Source organism: Staurois parvus, unplaced genomic scaffold (assembly GCF_062004578.1).
Source record: "Staurois parvus isolate SC_StPar_1 unplaced genomic scaffold, SC_StPar_1.0 ptg000525l, whole genome shotgun sequence".
Lineage (NCBI taxonomy): Eukaryota > Metazoa > Chordata > Amphibia > Anura > Ranidae > Staurois > Staurois parvus.
Window position 1 is genome coordinate 7,004,714 of NW_028318321.1, and position 22,904 is coordinate 7,027,617.

At 41.4% G+C, this 22,904-nt stretch overlaps 1 protein-coding gene across 2 annotated transcripts in view; it reads left to right on the plus strand.

Annotated features, from left to right (window-relative positions):
• BTAF1 (B-TFIID TATA-box binding protein associated factor 1) overlaps nucleotides 1–22,904 on the plus strand; it is a 113,750-nt gene that overhangs the window by 60,693 nt on the left and 30,153 nt on the right. For both annotated transcript variants that reach the window (XM_089690290.1, XM_089690291.1), the window contains exons 19-26: nucleotides 1,026–1,229; nucleotides 2,581–3,007; nucleotides 4,871–5,061; nucleotides 9,004–9,157; nucleotides 11,970–12,079; nucleotides 13,917–14,118; nucleotides 14,374–14,522; nucleotides 17,593–17,745. In XM_089690290.1, the coding sequence (XP_089546416.1) occupies nucleotides 1,026–1,229; nucleotides 2,581–3,007; nucleotides 4,871–5,061; nucleotides 9,004–9,157; nucleotides 11,970–12,079; nucleotides 13,917–14,118; nucleotides 14,374–14,522; nucleotides 17,593–17,745 (1,590 nt within the window). The remainder of the gene's footprint in view (nucleotides 1–1,025; nucleotides 1,230–2,580; nucleotides 3,008–4,870; nucleotides 5,062–9,003; nucleotides 9,158–11,969; nucleotides 12,080–13,916; nucleotides 14,119–14,373; nucleotides 14,523–17,592; nucleotides 17,746–22,904) is intronic.

Below are 22,904 nucleotides of genomic sequence, written 5' to 3' on the forward strand. Positions count from 1 at the left end.
TTACCTACTACTCTCTGAATACAATCTATTAGCCAGTTTTCATACATATGGATTTTTCCAAGCCCGTAGACTTTACCTTACACATTACCTATGTGTGGGGAAATGTGTCAGACGCTTTTGCACAATCCAAGTATATCACATCCACGCCACCCCACTCTCCAAGGTTTTGCTCACCCTCTCATAAAAATAAAACTGATTTGTTTGACAACGTCTGTTTTTCATGAATCCATGCTGTCTTTTACTTAAAATATATTTTGTAGTATATTACAGTATGTAGATCTGTACAGTCAGTCCTTGAATTTTCCACACTGCACCACCAGGCAAGTGACTTGTGTAGATCCTAGTTAAGCAGCGCAGTTTCTTGTCACCTCTCTGCCTCTCTACTCGAATATTAGACAATGAATTGGTATCATCGCCTTTGTCCTGAGAGCAGGGAGCAGTTAAACCAGAAAGTGGCTTTTATTTTACAGACTAGCAGATGGGTCTTTTAAAATCCCCAATAATTTTGGCAGGTAAAACATTTATTTTATTTCCGGTACTTGTATAGCGCTGTCAATTTACGCAGCGCTTTACACATATATATTGTACATTCACATCAGTCCCTAACCCTCAAGGGGCGTACAATCTAAGGTCCATAACTCACATTCATACATACACATACTAGGGACAATTTAGACTGGACCCAATTAACCTATCAGCATGTCTTTGGAGTGTGGGAGGAAACCGGAGTACCTGGAGGAAACCCGCACAGGGAGAACATGCAAACTCCAGGCAGGTCGTGCCGTGGCTGGGATTCGAACCAATGACCCTAGTACTGCCAGGCGGAAGTGCTAACCATTTAGCCACTGTGCTGCCCAATGTAAAACATTGCGTAATGTGTAAAACATTAAGCATCTATGAACAGAGGTGTCCCGTGGTTTGTTTGTTTGTCTTGTTTCGGTTTCTGGGGTACCATATTAAGTTTGTCAGATTATTTTGAGTTTTTCTCTTCTATGGTTATACAGCTTTTGTTTCTGTCTGTATAGGAATGCCGAACGGTATCCCTTGCAATCCAGCCACGTCTGCTTGCTGTTCTTTCAGAGCATCTGTATTATGATGAAATAGCAATCCCTTTTACCAGGATGCAGAATGAGTGTAAGCAGTTAATCTCCTCCCTGGCTGATGCTCAAATTGACATCCGGAACAGAGTAAACTGCAGCGTATTCACCATCGACCAAGCTAATGATCTGGTGAGTGTGTCCTGTGGACTTCAGGGAAGAATGTCAAACTGCTGAGCCAAAAATAGCTGAAAGTACTGTATTTGGGGATTGTACTTGGCTGCTGGTTCGTGACTTTTACCACATCACCATACTGAAGTAACATTGCAGAGAACAGAATATTAAAGGAGATGTCACATTTAGGAATATGTCCAGTCATGTTTCTTTGACAATACAAGGAAAGGTATCCTTCGAAGGTTACAGCTTAACCTTTTTAGTAGACGGTGTCTTTTGATTTTGGTATTTTGCTACATTTTAATCCGAATAGATGGAGATTATATGTTCCAAACAATGCCATGAAAATGACTTTTCTTCTATTTGCTTTAAAATGTTTTACTAGACAGTCTACCATTTTCTGGGTCATGTTAATTTAATGGAACTGCCAACACCAGAGAACTCTTCATAGTTCTTCTGTCGAGCTTTGCCCATGAATGATGTATCCATTATTTAATGGTGGCAGGTGAGGGAAATTGGTGTGGGACTGCAAATAGAGGGAAGGGGGTACCTAATCAAAAGGGATGATATGGTTTGTAGTTTTTTACCTTCCCATCCATGGCAGCCATATCCTCTGAAATTTCTTCGTACAATATCTACTCTTTAGAAGTTAATTCATACATAGAGCAATCTTGAGATTAACCATTTTTTTGTGATGAACCTCTATTTCCTCATGCATGCCCAGGAGGGCTAAAGCTGGGTTTTATGGTAGGGGTGAGTGTTAGTGGTTGCAAACCTTTACATATACCCAGTGAAGTGACTGGCCTCAGGTGATATACAGAGATGAAACCAAATCCCCCTACGTAAATTGTACCGGTTTATCTGCAGTCTTTAACTCCATTCAGTGTCCAGAGTTTATAAAGCTTGTTTGAGCTTTCATAAAATGGGTGTGGAAAGCTGAAATTGCACACTGCATGAGGAGAGCTCTGAGAGTTGGAGGGAAGAGAGACATCCTCCCCCTGCATACTGGAACAGAGTTTGCTGGAGGTCCCTCCCCGTCCACTTTTTTTTTTTTTTCTTTCTTGGTGTCAGGAACACTTGTCAGAAGTGATTCATGCTGATAGCAGAGGAACAAAGCAGGAGAAAAAAATAGCACTTGGTGCTCTTAATTGAGACAGGTACACATTATAGAGGGTTATGCTTTGCTCATATTTCATGTCCGAGGTTTACAACCACTTGAGAATATCGCAGACCTCTAGCTAAACCACCCCTCTGGGCAGGTAAGTGCATAGTAAATCTGGCTAGCCCTGGCTATCTCACAGGTGTACTGCTGACTTTTACATGGACTGTTTCCTCTTTAACCTATTTGTAACTCTTTACTTGTCCTTAGGTCACTACCGTGTTCAATGAAGCAACAGCTGTTCTGCGAGGGGATATTAAAGCTTTCCAGATCTTGGATGCAAAAAGACAGCAAGTTCAAATGACTGTAGTGGAAACCAACCAGGAATGGCAGGTGCTGCAGCTGAGAGTACACATGTTTGCAGCTTGTGCAATCATCAGCCTCATGCAGCTGCCTGAAAAGCTCAATCCTATAATTAAACCATTAATGGAGGCTGTGAGAAAGGAAGAAAACACTGTGGTGCAAAACTATGCAGCCTTGTGTATTGCTAAACTCTTACAACAATGCATCTCAAGGACTCCTTCTCCAAACCACAAAATATTGAAAAATCTTTGCAGCTCTGTGTGTGTGGATTCTAATATCACCCCTTCTGTTAGCTGTCCGGCCCCAGTCATAAACAACACCGACAACTCAAAAGGTACACCTATAGAAGCGAACATTAAAGCCTTGTGTTACCAGAATACCTTTAAAAAATTTTTTTTTGCTTGGTTCCAGCATCTAAGTAACTTGTTTGCATGCTTTTAGGCTTTTCCTACTCAAGATAATGGTCTGTATTTCTGTATCACAAGCGGTCTTTAAAATGCTTGTTGTTATAACTCTTCATGGATGTAGCACCAACACTGTTACTGCATATTGCTGAGCAATATATTCACAGCGATGCAAAATGTATAATGGATTCCTGTCAGCAAGAGCTTCCAGTCCTCTAGCAGACCTATAACCAGCTTTAGGCTAATCTCCAGGTATATTTGTAAAAAGACAATGTAATGCTGCTTTGGCTAGGGAAGAGAAGCTCATGTCATAACAGGGAGCATGCTGATAGGTGGAGAAAGTTCAATGTGACAGGTGAGCTCCCCTTTCCTGTTAACATTTGGGTAAAAATAAGGAATGTTATTTTCTTAAACCCTGATGTGGGTTACCCTAATGGAAGAAGAGGTACTAAATGCCAGCAGGGGTTCATTCCTTTTTTTACATTTGTTTTTCTTATGTTAGGACTTTAAAATGTCTGAACTGTTTGTAACCAGACAGCACAATATGCCTGCTTTTACATTATTGGCCAGATAAACTTCTATCTCCTACTCTGATTTAGTTTTACTTTATTAATGGAAACTGACTTAATTCGGCTCCACCAACTTGGATGTCTGTTTTGAGGGTGTCCTTATTAGCTGCTGAGGCAGTGTTTCATTAGACAGCGATGTGGTAGTTTTAATAGGGTTGCACCAATATCTGTATCCGTGCTGAGACAGCGTGCATGCACGGTTACTACTGCAAATGTTCCTGATACCCAAAACTGGCCTCTTGTGCTCACGGGGCTGAAGGAAAGGTAGGGGCAGTGCGCCTCCAAGCTGATATCCCCTCCGTCCTATACCCACAGGGGTCCCAGTACTTCCTACCTCCCCTCCGTCCTATACCCATAGGGGTCCCAGTACTTCCTACCTCCCCTCCATCCTATAACCACAGGGGTCCCAGTACTTCCTACCTGCCCTCCGTCCTATACCCATAGGGGTCCCAGTGCTTCCTACCTCCCCACTGTCCTGTACCCACAGGGGTCCCAGTACTTCCTACCTTCCTGCCGTTATATACTCGGAGGTCTCCGAACTTCCTACCACTCCTCCATCCCTGTTAGCACCACAAGCAGCCAATTTTGGATTTGACATGCAAGATATTAAGCACTTTTAATGTGAGTTGTGATGACATTTTAACCTGTGTTTGCCCATTGCTGCACTTCATGTTGCTTTGCTGTCTAAATTTAGTAAATTTAATGTGGGTGCAGCGTTTGCATGACCGCTCAATTGTCAGTCAAAGCAACACTACGCCGTAATGCAAAAAAATTGCCTGGTCAGGAAGGGGGGGGGGGGTAAATGCTCTGGAGGGCAAGTGGTTAAAAAGGGGTTTATCCTTTTCTATAACCACTGTATTGGTATGCTATATATTGTATGTATGTGTATATTTTTTATGTATGTATGTTAGAGCGATTTTCAGAGTTGCCAGGTACTGGTATATTTTAAAGCTTATAGATTTCTTTCACAAGATGCAGTTTGCTACATCTTATGCTAGATTTTCAATTTACAGGCTTTCTTGTATTTTAAGACGTTTAACAATTGTAAATATACTGAAATGACATCCCCTTACAGTACAAAAGCCCATATTTTGTGTTAAATGTATGCAATGCTTGTGATAATGGAATACATTGATGGTATTGTATAGTTTTACATAACCATACCCTTTGTATAATACAGTGTTTTTTATATTCTGCAATGCCCTTTTTTATTTCTACACAAAGGATCGAATTCAGAAAAAGATGGGACTTGCCATACAGTGACGAAGTACAGGGGCATAATTACCCTGTACAGACACCAGCAAGCTGCTTTTGCAATCACAAGTAGACGAGGTCCAGCTCCCAAAGCAATGAGATCCCAGGTGGCAGAATTGCCTGCAGGAAGCAGTAGCCATGGGGCTCCAGATTCTGATGAGGTACATCATTTGCTGTGGCCAGGTGTACTGGCTTCACAAGTTACCATACTTGTTTTGAATATATTCAAAACCTGAACCAACATATCTTATGTAAGCGTATAGGAGCATTGAAGTCACAGGTGTCTTTTGAGTAAATGCTTGAGCATATATTGTCAAATTTTGCTAAATTTTAGGCTGCCCTGCCCTGTAATGAATTGAATTATTCTGAAGGTCCTATTATAAACCTAGATATTTGTTGTAGGTTATCACAGTTTTTTGTATATACAAACTGAAAGCTTTTCATGATGTACCGTATATGGCATTAATTTATGAAGTAGTGTCTGTATTATAATTTGACTAGTTTCAGGGTACAATGTAAAAGGTAGACTTGGACTATTCTTTGTTTAGATGTGTCCTACGCATTGTCCTGTCTGTGTTGTGTGGTTTGTTTGTTGTGTGTGGTTTAGCATGTCTGAAACCTGTGTGACATCATCCAAACCCCCTACCCTACATGTGTCCAAAAACTGGATGTCTGATTTGCAGTTTTTGTAATGTGCAAGGCCTGTTCATAGGAGTTAAGGGACCCCTAATTTTTTCAGTATAAGAAGGTACATTTTATCTAAGTTGTGTACTTTCTAATTTTTTCAAAAATGTCATGATCTGTGCCCCCATAGATATCTGATCTTTTCTAGCTGCTAGCTTTCCCCATGGGCACAATAGCTGCAATTCTGTATATTTGTAGATATGCATTGTTTGAAGGAACAGTGAAGTACCAACCTGGTGTTTGAAGAATGCAATATTGAGAGTATATGATGAGCAAATCTAGCTGCCCCTATGCAGTCTCCACCATACACTGCACTTCTTCCTTTGACAAAGTTGGTACACTCTTCCTAGCACCCAATATGCTCCAGAGAATGCCAAATAGCCTCCACTCATCCAGGTCCTCAAAGGTACTCTGCCCCTTAAAGGATCACCATCCATGGCCCAGAGGACGAGGGCAGGGGGAAAAGAGAGGGAAGGTGGGGAGGCAGAGCAGAAGAGACCAGTGCAGATCAAAAGGTAGTGGGGCTACACCGGACAAAGTGATGTCATCCCATTGTCACTGGAGAGGTATACCTGTGTGTGGAGCTAGGCTTACAGTGCAGACGAGCAGAAGCCGCAAAGCTGATGCTATGAGACTAAGCATTCTTTATCTGGTGCAAGGTAGTGCACATTTTAGTGTGAGTATTCATGTGTTTAAGAGCGTTTTAATAAATTTGAGGGTTTTACACCATGCAAAATTTTCTTGGTGACATCTGCGCCTGAGACAGGAGTACATTTTGAGGAGAGTGAGCTACTGGTCCAGGACCCCCCCCCTCCCTTAGGGAAAGGTGCTGTATGACCAATATTGTGATAGTCATGGCTATCTGGTGAGTGGTTTGTGTTTTACAGGTGGTGACACATGGGTGATTCTTCACAGAAGAATACAATTGAAGTACAAGTAGAAGCACAGAGCACTGATTTGATGGATACTAAATGATTATTAAGTGTATAAGATATTGGAAACCTATGATTTATATTTATTACTTTGTTTTGGGTTTCATCTGATTAGCATACAATTATTGGGGTTTCATCTGATTAGCATAAGATTATTGGGGTAATTAATTCTATTTTTCTCCTAGCGTAGCTATATTTGGAATATGTTTTCCTCCACAAAGTTCCATTGTTCTGCCTTCATTCTTTTCCCACCTATCTAAATCCAACTCTTGGGCATGAGAGCTTGTTTCTTGCGTTACTTTGACTTTCTAAAGCCTTTAAGTCTAACGCCCTTTTTCGTTTTACGCTATGGAAGCAGGGCAGGTTCCCAAGCCTCACAATATACAATCGTCCACTGGATTAAGCTGGTGATCATGGAATCTTACAAAGTTTTTGAATAAGATTTGTCTACTTTCTCCCGTGACTTTCTACTCTGGCTTTGTCAGCCTTTTGGGCAGAGTTGGGTGAGAGGAATTCCAGAACAACGTCAAGCAGCAATGTGGTCTAGCTACTCCAACTTTCATCAAGCCCTAGAGATTGGACCTTTAAGAGTTTCACCAGGAATGCAAGACTTTCCTCAGCTGTAAACCATTAACTCGGGACACATGGGCTTATGTGGAGGTGTTTGGGAGCCCTGTCAATGGAGGGGCTCTCCAGTTGTAGACTTCTGGTGTCCCAAGTTCAGTGAGGAACTGGACAACTTTTTTTAGGACCAGGGTTCTACTGCAATTTGTTGTTTTGGTGATATTGTGTGATATCTCTGCTTTTATTCCTTCTCTGTGCTACAATCTTTCCTTTGCTTTGTGGGATTACCTTAGAGAAAATTCTTGTCTTTCTGGTCATTTTTAGTTTTGCCCAGGAGAATATGGTGTTCCAACTTGCCTTTGTGGACAGTCCATGGATAATGTGGATAGTAAATTCCTGCCACTACAAGGTCCAATTTTTCCAACCTTCTTATGACAGCATGCATAGGGGATTGGCTATTTCAGCCAAAAGATTGAGACTGGGTGTTTTTGCTTCTTTGTTCCTTTTTTTTTTTTTTTTTTTTTTTTTTTTAAACCAGACTGCTGCGTGGGAGTCTTCCTATTTGTTATTTTGGGGACCTGTTGACTTGTTACCATGTTGCTCTCCTAGTGCTTTTGGACTTCTGTTTGAGAGGGTGTAACCACATCCCAGCCACCCTATAGCAGACATACTGCTACAGGGCAGCAGGAGTGCCCACAATTGTGTTATTTATATATGTATATATCATTTAGCATTTCTGGGTAGAGGCACACACCCTACCGGTGATGCCATCTGCAGCTGTCAATCACCAGGTCCTGGCCGATGATTACCAAGGATCTCCTGACAGAAGGAGGGCTGCTTTGTTTACTAACAGTCCTGCTCCCTGTTGGCTCAGGCACACTGCTCTGGATGGCTGTGCACAGCCATCCAGAACAGTGTCCTTACAGTGAAGCACCAACACACCACCTCCCAGTAAAACACTCCCAGCACACAGTTAACCCTTTGTTTGTCCCTCATGTTAACCTCTTTCTGCCCAGTGCCATTAGTTCAGTGTTTTTTTTGTTTGTTTGGGCGTGTTACACACTGATGTGCTAACCTGTAGGTTTATACAGTATCTACTTATCTTACAGTTCCTGTACAGTTCAGAAAATGTCCTGAGTTCACTACACAGAAACTGATGTACTTAAACAGATATTCTTAGAATGGAAGAATATTACGAAACAATCCAGCTCAATTTGACAAACTACTAGGTTTGCAATGACCTTGATAGTTAAGAACCCTCAGACATGTATTATAATCTAGTCTAGTTTACAAAAAAAAAAAAGTAAGTGTGTGTGTGTGTGTGTGTGTGTGTGTGTGTGTGTGTGTGTGTGTGTGTGTGTGTGTGTGTGTGTGTGTTTCCCCCCCAACCTGTGTACATTAAAAAAAAAAAAAAAGCATTTTATAAAAAGAATTGAGTTGATTGACCATTCTATACCATTGTCGTACCATCTCCTGATGAGAGCAAATAGTGATTTCAGAATTGTTCCTCCCCAGTTTGTGTTTTTTTTTTTTTTTTTTTTAACGTCTTGATGTCCAAGTGGTTTGCAGTTTGTGGAATGGGCCATCTAAACTTTGCCAAATATTAAACGTCAGCCTTGCTGGGGAACACTGGATGTCTTTTTATGAATTTTTGGTAAAGTGTGTGTGTATATATAATTGGGATTCTGCAAGTGCGAAGTATGTTTTCTTTTTCAGTTAGTTAGATTCTAACTAAAAAAGCGAAAAGGTACTTGGTATCTAGTGCTTGCAGAATTCCTATTATATATACTTTACGGAAAATTAATAAACCTTTGATCCAACATCAAAGTGTGTGTAGAATTTTAACATAATACTAATAGAGGTTGGAGTGCCATTTTCAGCCTATCATGGTCGGATAACCCGTATTCCACGTTTCATTCCTAGACTCAGAAACAACACTTATTTCAGAGAAGAGGTGCAGAATACACACTGGCTAAGATTGCCAAACACTTTGCTACTGATCTGCCTACAGGATTACCTAATCTCTGGGAAGCAATGGTTGGACCTCTGAGGAACTACATAAATGTTGATAATTTTGGTGAGTTACAATATTTATTCTTTTAAAGTAATGCAGGTAAAAATTAGGTATACAGAGTACTGATACTTTGCAGTGTGATTTTGCATCAATAAAAAATGTATGGATGCAAATTTCACCTCAAAGAATAGCGTGATTTGAACTGGAATAATTCCTGTCTAAGTCGCATGCAGTTTCCCTTTACTCTCAGGCTCTGACAAGTCTGGGTTCACACAAGAGCAAACGCAGGACCAGTGCAGGGAGGTTTCCTGCAGCGGAGAGTAAGAGAAAAGGGTGTGTGTGGGGATATGTATACCTTTGTGGCAGATGGAGGCTAGTGTGCCAGATTCTCAGCTGTTGAGAGAAAGCTGTGGGGATTTCAAATCCCCAGACCTTTTTGAAGCTGCTTTGTCTCCTCTTATTACAGGGATGACGGTGCTGACCAACCAAAAGCCCTGAACTGTCACAGGGATGGTGCTGACCAATCAAAAGCAGTCTAGCCCTGCACTGTCATCCCTGCAAGGACAGGAAAGAAAGCTGCTTCACAGGTCTGGGGATTTGAAATCCCCATGGCTTTCTCTCCTCTTTGCAGGGATGACCGTAAGGGCTAGACTGCTTCTGATTGTTCAGCAGTGTCTGTGATGGTGCTGACCAATCAAAGGCCCTCTAGTCCGAACTGTCATTTCTGCAAGGAGATGAGAGCCACAGGGATTTTAAATCCCTCTGGCTTTCTCTCCTGTCCTACACCTGAGAATCTGGAGCATCTGCCTCCATGGTATACATGCCCACTCTCTGCTCAGCATGGGATTGGTGCAGGGAGGTTTCCCACACTGCACCTGTGTAAACTCTATCTATGACAGCCTGGGTTCACACAGGAGCAGTGGGGAAACTGCATGCAATTTGGCAAGCGTCGCATGCTATTCTTTGCATTTTGTATTGACACAAATCACACTGCAAATATCGGTTTCCGGTATTGGGAGCATTCTCATGAGTACTTTAATAAAGTGATGCAGACACTGTCTCAGACCAGTTGAATTAGGGGATCTTCATCTTTTCCCAGCTGGACAGATGTGAATTTGTACTTTGAGCTAAGTAGAAACTACTAATTTTGATGTTTCAATCTGTGAAAAGTTGGTCTCTGTTTTAAAGCTGGGTTGGCGATCGGTTTTCAAATCTCCTCCTCTCCTAGGCATTGAGAGTAATTTTTGTGCATTGAAATGAAAGTCGGGATAGAAATAGAGGTGATACCATTATGACCGTGTTTTTTGGGTTTTTTTTTTTCTTTTTTCTTTTCTTTTTTCTTAAGGTAAATGCTTTGGGGAAGTCATACTTGTCTGGCTTTACTGCCCAGTAAGTTGCTGACCGAGGGCATGCATAAAGCGAATTCTGCCTTATTTTAGTGACTCATTGGGCACTAAGGCATATTGACTGCCCTAGAAGGGGGTTTTTAAACAGTCATCTGTGGCATCTGCTTTCCTCTTTAATCCTCTTTAAAATTGATAATTTGTGTAGACGGTTTCTTTGGCTAGAGTTTATCTCCTATGACCTTCTGGAAAGGAGTGGTGATCAAAACCATTTGTTATGTATGATTGAGTCATATGGATCTGAAAACCATCTGTTTTGGTTTCATCCCCTTGAAAGGTTAGGTGGTTATACTCTTGTTGCTTAAATTTAAAAAAAAAAAAAAAAAAAAAAAAAAAATATCTATGGGCTTATTGGATTTTTCTCCTCTTAACTATATAGTGGTGAAACTTAGAAAAGCGGGTGTGTATTTGTAGTTGAGTCCATATATATTTGGACACAGGCACATTCTTAGTTTTTTTTGTTTTTTTTTCCCAGGTATTTACCAGAACCTATTTGAGTTATATGATCCACTCTATTGTGTCACATATAGCGCTACAAGGCGCTGGCACTAATCTCACTTTATTGCTCATTGTTTTTTAGCGTAGCATTTCTGTTTTACATATTTAAGTTATAGTCAGTCATATATGGATTGAAAGTGCAATACTCTCAGGTTTAATGTGAGGGTATGTACATCCAAATTGGAGGAAGAGTTTAGGAATTACAGCTCTTAAGAGTAGTCATCCCCCCTTTTTTTCAAGGGACCAAAGCTAAGTGGACAATTGAATCAAAAGCTGTTTCATAGCCAGGTGTGGGCTACTCCTTTTTGTTCTTTCTTCATCAATTAAGCAAGTAAAAGGTCTGAAGTTTATTCTAAGTGTGGTATTTGCATTTGGAATCTATTGCTGTGAACCTACATCATGTGTTCAAAGGCGCTGTCCATGCAAGTGAAACAGGCCATTGTAAGGCTTCTAAAATGAAATTAATCCATCAGAGCAGCAACATTAGGGGTGGCCAAATCAACAGTTTGGTACATTCTGAAGAAAGAACGCACTGGTGAGCTCAGCAACATAAGGCTTGGACGTGCACGGAAGGCAACAGTGGTGGATAATCACAGGATCCTCTCTATGGTAAAGAAAAACCCATTCACAACATCCAGACAAGTGAAGGACACTCTCTAGGAGGTGAGCATCACATGGGGCGGGGTCACTTGGGTGATGTCCCTGGGTGGCCCCGCCCCTTACATATTTAAGAACTGCCAGAGCAGACAGAAGGCTGGCAATTGCATTTAAAAATCAGCACCGACATACACTTCATATTGCGAAAAAAAAAAATTGTAAACTGGCATTATTTTTCAATGGATTTTCATTCGTAAACCAAAAATTACGTTAACCAAGGAGTTTGTAAACCGAGGTATTACTGGGGGGGGGGGGGGTGTTATGTATGTACATAATGTAGTAAAAAAATTTTTTTTTTTTTTTTTTTTTTTTTTTAGATGGGAAGCTTTTATTAGAAAAAGGAGATGATCATGCACAGGAGCTGGTTAACAGCCTTCAAGTATTTGAAATTACTGCTGCTTCCATGGTTTCCAAGCTTCACCCTCTGGTAAGGCTCATATGAATCAGTGTACAATCAATATTTCTTTGATTTAGACAAATGGAGGGAATAGCAATGTTGGTGAATGGGTGCTTTAAAAGTAATATCACATCGAAGAACCACAGATGAGTTTTGGGAATAGTAGAAAGTTCAGTGGAGGTGGTTAATTTCATCATTAACCACTTCCTGCCCGGCCTATAGTAATATGATGGCCAGTCGAGCCTCTCGTCCCTCCTGTAGGGCGTCACATTTTGTCCTTCCCGGATCGTGGAGTGCGCGTGCCTGCAGGTCCACGCTGTGGCGAGATCTGTCACCGGCTGTGTACCTCGGACACGGCCGATGACAGATCTGTCTAACGGCCCGTTGCCAGTACTATGTGACCAATCACAGCAGGCCACATGACATTTTTATACAATGGATGGCTTCCTTTCATGCCATCCATTGTATACAAGTGTCTAGCTGTGACTGGTCACAGTGATTGCATGCAAAGGCCGGGCCAATCACAGCCCATCTGTGTCATGTGATTAACTGCGGCCAAGCGCAGCTAATCGCAACAAAAAACCTGAATTAATCGATTTCATTCAGTTAAATGCTTGCTTATAGCAAATAAATTCTTGCTATAAGCAATCAAATTGTGTTTAAAAAAAACAAATCGCTTCCCCAAAAGTAGTACAATTTTACTATGGTAACATACTACTTTGGGCATAGTGTAATATGAAAAAAAAATCTTTAAAAAAAATTTTATAAATTTTTTTCAAAACCTTTTCATACTGTCACCAGCCAGTGTCCTGATCACTGCCACACCAGTTATATGATGACTGCACTGGTGACGGTATGTATAAAAAAAATTAACTTTTTTATTTTTTTTTCTTTTATTCATTTTTCCAAAAAAATATTACAACTTCAAAAAACTCACCATGCCTCTTATGAAATACGTCGGACTGTCTACTTTGCAAAAAGGCGTCATTTGGGGGATATCTGTAATGTTCTGCCATTTTTGGACCTCAAATTAGATTGGCTGTAAGTACTTCAGGACCGATCAATTTTCAGATATATCCCATAGTTTGTAAACTCTACAACTTTCCTACAGACTAAGAAATGTAGCAGAATACAACTCTGCCTAAATTTATGAAGAACAATTATTTATTTGCAAACTTTTATAACCGAAACAAAGAAATCTGGGTCTTTTTTTGTTTAGCAAAAAATAAAAACCCCAGTGGTTATTAAATACCACCAAAAGAAACCAAAAGAAGTTGTGACTAAAATTTTAAAAATTTTGTTTGGGTACAGTGTTGTATGACCGTGCAATTGTCATTCAAAGTGTGACACCTGAAAATTGGCCTGGGCAGGAAGGGGGTAAAAGTGCCTGGTATTGAAGTGGTTAATAGTACTGTTGTGTGGTTGTTTTTTTTTTTTTTTTTTTGGTTTTTTTTTGGGGGGGGGGGGGGGGGTTCCACAGTGAGTATAAGAAGCATGCTTTACTGCATATACAGACTGATTTTTACTGTTGGTTTATTAACACTTTAAACTCCAAGACATGGAGCTACCCTGAAAGAATTTTAAATTCTGTGAATGAAAATGAATGCCCCTAAAATGGTTAGATCTAGTTCTCTTTAAAACTGATAAGTATTTAACAAAATGCAACTTAAACTGTTCCACTTTCAGACATGTTCTTGATGAGTTATGGACAATTAATGAACTCTGAATGTACTTGGCATTCTCTGTTGGTTTTGATGAATGAGGCCTATATTTACCAGGTAGCTCCGCACCACAAGGGCTGTAATATAGGCAATCATGGATCAAGATTAGTGTGCAGTTGTTCCTAAATTTAATGCTTCCTTACCAGCTGCTCCAGCATCTTCCTCATCTGTTCACATGTCTGCAACATCCATACACTGCAGTGAGGCACATGGCATCTCGATGTGTAGGAGTAATGAGCCGTATTGCTACCATGGAAACAATGAATGTCTTTTTGGAGAAAGTTTTGCCTTGGCTCGGTGCAATTGACGATAGCACAAAGCAGGAGGGGGCCATTGAAGCTCTGGCCTGTATCCTTTTTACTTGTTTGTATTTGTTCTTAAAGCTTCCCCCTCACCTACTTATGTTTTGATTTTTGAGCTCTGATGGATGCACTGTAACATTTTATAAATCACACAAGTATAATCATTTCCTGGGGGTGGTTATGGTGAACTTGAAATGTCTTTTTGGTTTTAACAAATCTGTTTTTAGCTACTAGTCTACAAAAGTTTTCTATTAGTACCTCTGCTTTTTTTATGATTGAGCCTTAATTATACAATACAAAGGTGTAATGGAGCAGCTGGATGTCGGCATTGTTCCATACATTGTCCTACTTGTTGTGCCGGTGTTGGGTAGAATGAGTGACCAAACGGATAGTGTTCGCTTTATGGCAACGCAATGTTTTGCTACTCTCATCCGGCTGATGCCGCTAGAGGTAAGTCCAGATATTCTGCGCAGTGTAACATGGTTTATATTCTTTCTGATTATCTACAGTATTGCAGGTACTTTAAAGGATAAGGTCTGCTGCAGATCTGTCAGTATATCTGCTTGCCCGTACGGGATGTACGAGCAAGCAGATATACTGCCAGGAAGATTCAATGAACTGCCACAGCACCGCAGTATTTCATTGAGAACTACATGCCGAAAGCCACTAATGTTGTTGGGACTTGTAGTTTCTCATTCACAGAGGTGTCCCTCACAACTGCGTGTTGGCTTTTCTGTTTTTTTTTTTTTTTTTTTTTTTTTAAAAAGATTTGACAGCGAGCGCGGGGAGGGAAGATCCCCCACTAGCTGTCACAGCTGGGGAGCAGGGGCCAGTGCATTCATAACCTGTTACACATATGGGTGTAACATGTTATAAAAGGTGAACTTATCCTTTTTAAACAAACAAGTTTCTTAAACTAATTCAATATGTTAAAGGATAAGTTCACCTTTCATGTTACATGGTGCACCCATATTCAGGGTGTTATAAATAGACAGGCCCCCCACTCCCCTGCTTTGACAGCTAGCAGGTATCTTCTTTTCCCACGAGCTGTCAAAATTTTTTAAAAACTCAGCTGTGTGGGACCCCACCTGTCCGCCCCGCCCAGTCCTCTGTCCTTAGCAGCTGTCAGCTGGTAGATCTTAGCGCTTGTAGATCTTAGCGCTGTAGCGCTTTGGATCGCCATGGTAGTTCATTGATTTCTTCCTGTCATATCTGCTTACCTGTACGGGCACGCAGGTGTACTGACATGTCTGCAGGAGACCTTCAGTGAATAATTCTTTGAGTACTCCCTCTGATCTGAAGTGGTGTTAGTTGTTGGGGTTGTCATGGTCTGTGTTACCATTAGAGAGTTCCCTTTTACTTTTGGGGAGATTCAATAAAGGGGAAATCTCACTAGGGACACAAATTATCTTAAGATCAGAAGTTATAACCCTTCCCCCACTATTTGTAAAATTTTGGTTGATGCATACACATGGCTGCAATACACATGACCATTAGAGGATAAAGCTTGTATAGAGCATGATTATGAAACTGACACGAAGCAAAAGCTCATGTAAAATTTACAATAACTAAGTATAGTTCCTGTACAGAGGTTTTTGTCTGTTATGTCATAACAGTACAGTCTTAAGGCAATACTGAACTTCACCGTATTTTACAGTGTTTAGGTCTTTAAAGTGGAACTAAACTGTATCTGAGCACCACAAACTGAAAATGCTATTTAGATCATATTTTAATCAAACTCCCCCATCCATCCATGTCTTCATGCAAACTACCGTATTTTTCGCTCCATAAGACGCACCTAGGTTTTAGAGGTAGAAAACAGGAAAAAAAAATTCTGAACTGATGGACTGCAGACATAGTACAGGAGATGACCAGAGACTGCGGACACAGTACAGGAGATGACCAGAGACTGCGGACACAGTGCAGGAGATGACCAGAGACTGCGGACACAGTGCAGGAGATGACCAGAGACTGCGGACACAGTGCAGGAGATGACCAGAGACTGCGGACACAGTGCAGGAGATGACCAGAGACTGCGGACACAGTGCAGGAGATGACCAGAGACTGTGGACACAGTGCAGGAGATGACCAGAGACTGTGGACACAGTGCAGGAGATGACCAGAGACTGTGGACACAGTGCAGGAGATGACCAGAGACTGTGGACACAGTGCAGGAGATGACCAGAGACTGTGGACACAGTGCAGGAGATGACCAGAGACTGTGGACACAGTGCAGGAGATGACCAGAGACTGTGGACACAGTGCAGGAGATGACCAGAGACTGCGGACACAGTGCAGGGGATGACCAGAGACTGCGGACACAGTGCAGGGGATGACCAGAGACTGCGGACACAGTGCAGGGGATGACCAGAGACTGCGGACACAGTGCAGGGGATGACCAGAGACTGCGGACACAGTGCAGGGGATGACCAGAGACTGCGGACACAGTGCAGGGGATGACCAGAGACTGCGGACACAGTGCAGGGGATGACCAGAGACTGCGGACACAGTGCAGGGGATGACCAGAGACTGCGGACACAGTGCAGGGGATGACCAGAGACTGCGGACACAGTGCAGGGGATGACTGCTGACCTTTGGGGAGGGGGGGAGCGGGTACCTGAATTTGACAGGTACCCGCTCCCACTTCCGTGGAGTTGTTCTTTCATCTTACCTGTTCCTCTATCCAGCCGCGCTGTCTCCGGGAAGACAGCGCGCCGCTGGATAGAGGAACGGGTAAGATGAAAACAACTCCACGGAAGTGGGAGCGGGTATCTGTCAAATTCAGGTACCCGCTCCCCCCCCCCCCCCCTCCCCAAAGGTCAGCAGTCATCTCTATAAGGTCCCGCTGTAGAGCTGAGCGGCCGGCCCGGTATTCTGACACAGCGGCGGTGGAAATATCGGACCGGCCGCTCCATAAGACGCACTGACATTTTCCCCCCTTTTTTTGGGGGAAAAAAGTGCGTCTTATGGTGCGAAAAATACTTCTAATTTCTAACTGCAACCATCTGATTCATGTAGCATATACTTCTGGAATCCATTTACCTTTAACTCGGCATAGCTCAGGCATGCAGACAAAGAGGGTGTACTTGGCTCAGAGCTCCTCCTTCAGAAAAAAAAAGCCCATGAAGACTCACGTGTAGCCTCATTTTGGCCTAAGCCAAAAACCAGGAAGCTTCTGAAGACTTTGGGGAGAGAGAACCCAGAACATGCCTTCATATCTATTTACAAAAACTAACAGCATAAAGATTAAGTATAAATGTTCATTTTGAGATCGTTTAGTTCCTCTTTAAATATACAGGTCAAGTCTGTTCATGTTTTGCACAGTATCTGATGAATCTGGTCATTGCTTGGCTATATCTTGGCCACTTTTATTTTTTAAATATATTGCCTTTTGGATTTTACTACCGTCTTGGAAATAATGCATTCTCACCACTGTGGGTAGTGCTCCAAGTTCTAATGCATTTTGACAGAATTGAATTTAGCTTTGAGCTTCTAAATCACTTTTGGTGTTTGGTTTTAGGCTGGAATCCCAGATCCACCCAATATGTCAAATGAGCTAATTAAACTAAAAGCCAGAGAGCGCAACTTCTTGGAGCAGCTGCTGGACGGAAAGAAATTGGAAAATTATACAATCCCTGTTCCAATAAAAGCTGAGCTCAGGAAATATCAGCAGGTAATATGCCAGGAACCTTTACAATGACTTCAGGGATTTCACTACCAGCCACCCTGGCCTGTTCTGTGTCCTTCAAATGACAGCTCTAAAAATGACTGCCAATCTTTAATTCATAGAACCCTTAGGTTTTTTTACTGTAAAGGATTGTCTGTCTGTAGTTTGCATTTTGGCTATATATAGCATAAGCAGGATGTACAATGCTTGCAATTTGTGGGTTATAAATTGGGTTCAGCTATAGTTTGTGATTGCTGTGGAAATGTTTCTATGGCAGCTTGACTTCACTATTTTTTATAGCGATTTAATGCAGAAACAACAATATTAAAAACACACGATAATAAATTGTGGCAAGGATTAGGTTTTCTGACATACATGCTTGTATTTACACAACTTTCCACACCTTGCAATCACCTTTTTACAAGTAGCACTGTTATAATACCACAGTCACGGGGAGACGGAGAAAAGACACTGATCAAAGATCACAATTCTGTTCATATAGTCAGTGCTTATGTCAAACTGTTTAAAAAAAAAAAAAAAAATACAAAAAGCATTTTTTTTTTTTTTTTTTTTCTTCAGGGGTCCGACAGAATAAAGAACCTCAGACCAAACATAGTTTTTTAGATGCTTTTACTTTCCTTTTTTATGTTCAATTTTTTTATTACAGTGCTTTCATTGGGATGGGAGAGAATGTCAGCTGGAATCTCCCTAGTGGGGATGCAGACAGCAATAAAAATTTGGTGGCCTTAACACAGCATTTTCCTTTTTAAATACCTCAGTCAGGAAAATATAACATTGTCCCTGGGCGGCTTTGATAATAGGAAATGTATTTTGTTTAAAGTGAAGATTTGTGAAAGCTGTGCAAATGACACTTTCCACCTACATTTTTTATTTTTTTAACTTTTATAATGTAGTGTATGTTTGAAAGAAACTGGTGTAATCTCACCTAGGATCTGCTTTTTGCAGTCCACTTCTCTGCAGAGCTCAGAAGAGAAGTGTTACAAGGGGCAAATATGCCAACAATAGCCATTCTGATGAGAAAGCAGTGTTAGATGAGCTAATCGGTCTGCTTCTGCTTTTTGCTGTCCGCACACAGGTTGTGGGTTGTGGACAAGACCTAGTTGTGTTAAATGTAGTAGAGAAATTTCAGGTTTCTAGGCTGGCTGTGCTGTGTGGCAGAGCTGTGTAAATTTCAGAAATAGACAAATACAACTCCATTGGCAGGTAATAACACATTATGTATTTGTCTGTAATTATATGATCATGCAGAAATAGAGATCACCAGACATTATCTTTAACCACTTTAATACCGCGCTGTAGCTGAAAGACGGCTACATACAGCATGATTCTCTTTTTGGGAGGGCGTGTATAATTGTCCTCCCAGAACGCACCTCGCGCTCGCCCCCTGGGGCATGCATCAGGTGTGCCCTCACTGCTGTGTCCTTTAGACACAGCTGAGCACAGATCGTGGTAAAGTGCCCATCACAGCGGCCCTTTACCACGTGATCAGCTGTGTCCAAACACAGCTGATCACATGTGAACAGGCTTGCTGGTTGTTGACGATAGTCTTTTTTCTTTTTTTTTTTTTTTTCCCCTCACACACTGAAAAAGAGTGGGTTACCTGGCAAGGCTGCCAGCGCTTTGCATGAAAAAGGTGCTATTGCGCTTATGGGTATAATCAATTACAAATAACCCTCAGCAACAGTCCTAATTGTGAACTAATACAACATCATAAGTGAATACCATATGGACCGCGCATAAATAGTGCAAAATAAATGAGAAGCACTGTAGCAATGAGTAAAAAACCATATTATTAATTCTGTCAGTAAGTGAAAATAAGGTGCAAGGTGCTGTAAGTCTTGACTGTGAACTCATTGTACGATGCAACAGGTGCCCCACATGGACCAATGCAGGCCATAGACTGGGAGGAAACCGGACAGTTTTTTAACAAAAAAAAAAGAAAAATTGGTCGTTCGATAGGCCGATGTTGCCACCAACAGTAAACATCTGCCGTGTTTTTTTTTTTTTTTTGGTTCCCCCCCCCCCCCCCCCCCCCCCCATCTACGGCTGGCATTTAATTACTTCTGTCCCTGCAGAGAGCCCCTCTATTATATTTTGACATTAAAGTATTGCGGTTGCAACAATGTATCTATTTGTATCCATTTCGGATACAAATAGATACATTGTTGCAACCGCAATACTTTTTAATGTCAAAATATAATAGCAGACTGGAATTCTTCTTTCTCCTTTGTCTTTGTCTTCTTCTCTCATACGCAGATTTTTTTTATCGGTAAAAAGATCGGCCGATTTGCCCATCATTGCCATGAAAATCTGCTTTCCCCCCCCCAACTTTACCGATCAAAGAAATCTGACCAAATCCAGAAAAACGGCCGACCAATTAACCCATTAACGGTGCGAAAATCGGCCGCTTTTTTTTTTTTTTTTTGACCCATCTATGGGCCTGCACAACACTCACCGTCATCCCGTGACCACCTATCTCTAGGATGGTCCTTTGCGCTTTTGGGACTATCCCAGTATGCAGTGTTGCTAATGGTAACCGTTTGCTCCTCCCAAAAGTGCTGTATCAATACCAACTCTCTCCTCTCCTCCAGAGGCAAATTAAGCAAGTAATCTGTATGTTAACCTTTGTGTCCATGCACACAATAGTGGTTGATTTTTTCCTAAAGGCAAAAGTCTGTGCAATTCAAATGCAGTTGTTTTATGTCTGAGGGGAGCTGTAAAGCCAGCGCTTTGTTTACACTGAAAATCAGAGCACTGACAGTGCTGTATCAGTACAGCCTCCTCAGCACATATCCGTGAAAAAAAAATGTGCAAAATTTTCTTTTTTTGCTTAAGATAAACAGTGGCGATTACCACAAAATGAAAGCCCTATCTGTCTTTAAAAAAAAAAGATACACATTTCACATGGGTACAGTGACTGCGCAATTGTCCTTCAAAGTGCAACAGTGCTGAAAGCTGAAAATTGGCCTGGGGGGGGGGGTACAAGTGCCCAATATTTGAAGTGGTTAATCAAGGATTCTCTTACAGCAATAAAAAATGTAGAGATTTTCCCATGGAAGCTGTTCACTTTTCTGTACAGTATTTACTTCTTTACTCTACTTGCCTTCTGTTGCTACAATAGAGGTAAGTTGGAATAAGATTGTGAAGCTTTACCCTAGCACTGAATGCCACGTTCAAAATGGTATGCTCCCTCACAGATTTAATATTTCATGCCCTAGAGTGGTAATAGAATTCTGCTAGCTCTTGGGCACTGTGTGTCACCCATTGGGTGATTCACTTTCTGTTCTTGTAACACCAAATGAGGGGGAATCTAAAATATTCTACTTGTGCCATAGTACAGTGGGGAAAATAATTTTTGATCCCCTGCAGTTTTAGGAAGTTTCCCTACTTACAAAGAAATGAGGGGTCTATAAATTTTATCATAGGTATATTTTGAATGGTAGAGACAAAAATTCAACTAAAAATCCAGAAAGCACATGATATGTGTTTATAAAATTGAGTTACAGTTCAGTGAGTAAAATTTTAAGTATTCCCCTACCAACCAACAATTCTGGCTCCTACAGACTGGCCAAGTGGTACGCAGATTAGTCCTGTTAGTTAAGGAAGGTGCACCTAATGACAGCTCGTTATGTGTGTAAAAGACACCTGTCCACAGAATCTTTCTTGGGCACCACTATAGACCGACCAAAGCGCTGTGAAAGGATGTCTGGCACAAGATTGTAGACCTGCACAAGGCTGGAATAGGCTACAAGACTATCGGCAAGAAGCTTGGTGAGAAGGAGACAATTGTTGGAGCGATTTTTCACAAATGGAAGAAATACAAAAGAACAATCAGTCGCCCTCGGTCTGGAGCTTCATGCAAGATTTCGCATCATGGGGTAAGGATAATTGAGATGAGTGATCAGTCCAGAACTACACAGGAGGAGCTTGTGGATGATTTCACGGCACTTGGGACCACAGTTTCCAAACAAACAATTGGATTGAAATCCTGCAGCTCCCACAAGGTCCCCATCAAGAAGGCACATGTACAGGCCTGTCTAAATCATTTAGATGTTCATTGGCAAACTTCAGAGAAGGAAGTGCTGTGGTCAGATGAAACCAAAATTTGAGATCTTTGGTATTTACGCAACTCGCTGTGTTTGGAGGAAGAAAATTGCTGACTATGACCCTAAGAACACCACTATCGCAACAGTCTAGCACGAAGGTGGAAACATTATGATTTGAGGCTTTCTCTGCTAAAGGTACAGGCCGCCTTTTCTGCATTGAATGGACGGGGCCATGTGTTGTAAAATCTTGGATGAGAACCTTCTTCCCTCAGCCACAACAGTGAAGATGGGTCTTCCAGCATGACAATGACTGAAAACCTACCACCAAGGCAACAGGAGTGGCTCAAGAAGCACAATAAGGTCATGTAGTGGCTTAGCCAGTCTCTAGACTGTTGTCCTATAGCAAATTTATGGAGGGAGCTGAAACTTCGAGTTGCCAATAACCCTTAAGGATTTAGAGACGAGTAAACCCAAAATCCCTCCTGAGATGTGTGCAAACCTGGTACCAAACTACAAGAATCTTCTTACCTCAGTACCTGGTGGAGAAACCAATACTGGCAAGCACAAAGTCTTGTTTTGCTTGTGGATCAAATACTTGTTGTTCTCTGAACTGCAACTCCATTTATAACATTTGTATCATGTGTTTTCTGGATTTTTGGTTGATATTTTGTCATTTGAAATACACCTATGATAAAAATTACAGACGCTTCATTTCTTTGTAAGTGGACAAACTTACAAAATCAGCAGGGGATCAAATTATTTTCCCCACTGTAGGTGAAGGGACTTTCCCTATGGGGATGTCTGCTTTAGTGATCGTTGTGAGTTGGGGCCTTTCCTGTTGTCTGCAGTACAGGAAATAGGGGGAAGAACCCCCTTGGTGGGGACACAGACAACAGTAAAACCTGACAAGAATTTAACAAACAGAAGATGCTATACAATAAATCCTCAAAAACTATGTGCAGTCCAAACCCTATAAGTCCAATCTTTAAATCAAATTCTTCTCGTGTTCAAAAAAAAAATTTTTTGAACATGAGAAGAATTTGATTTAAAGATTGGACTTACAGGGTTTGGACTGCACATAGTTTTTGAGGATTTATC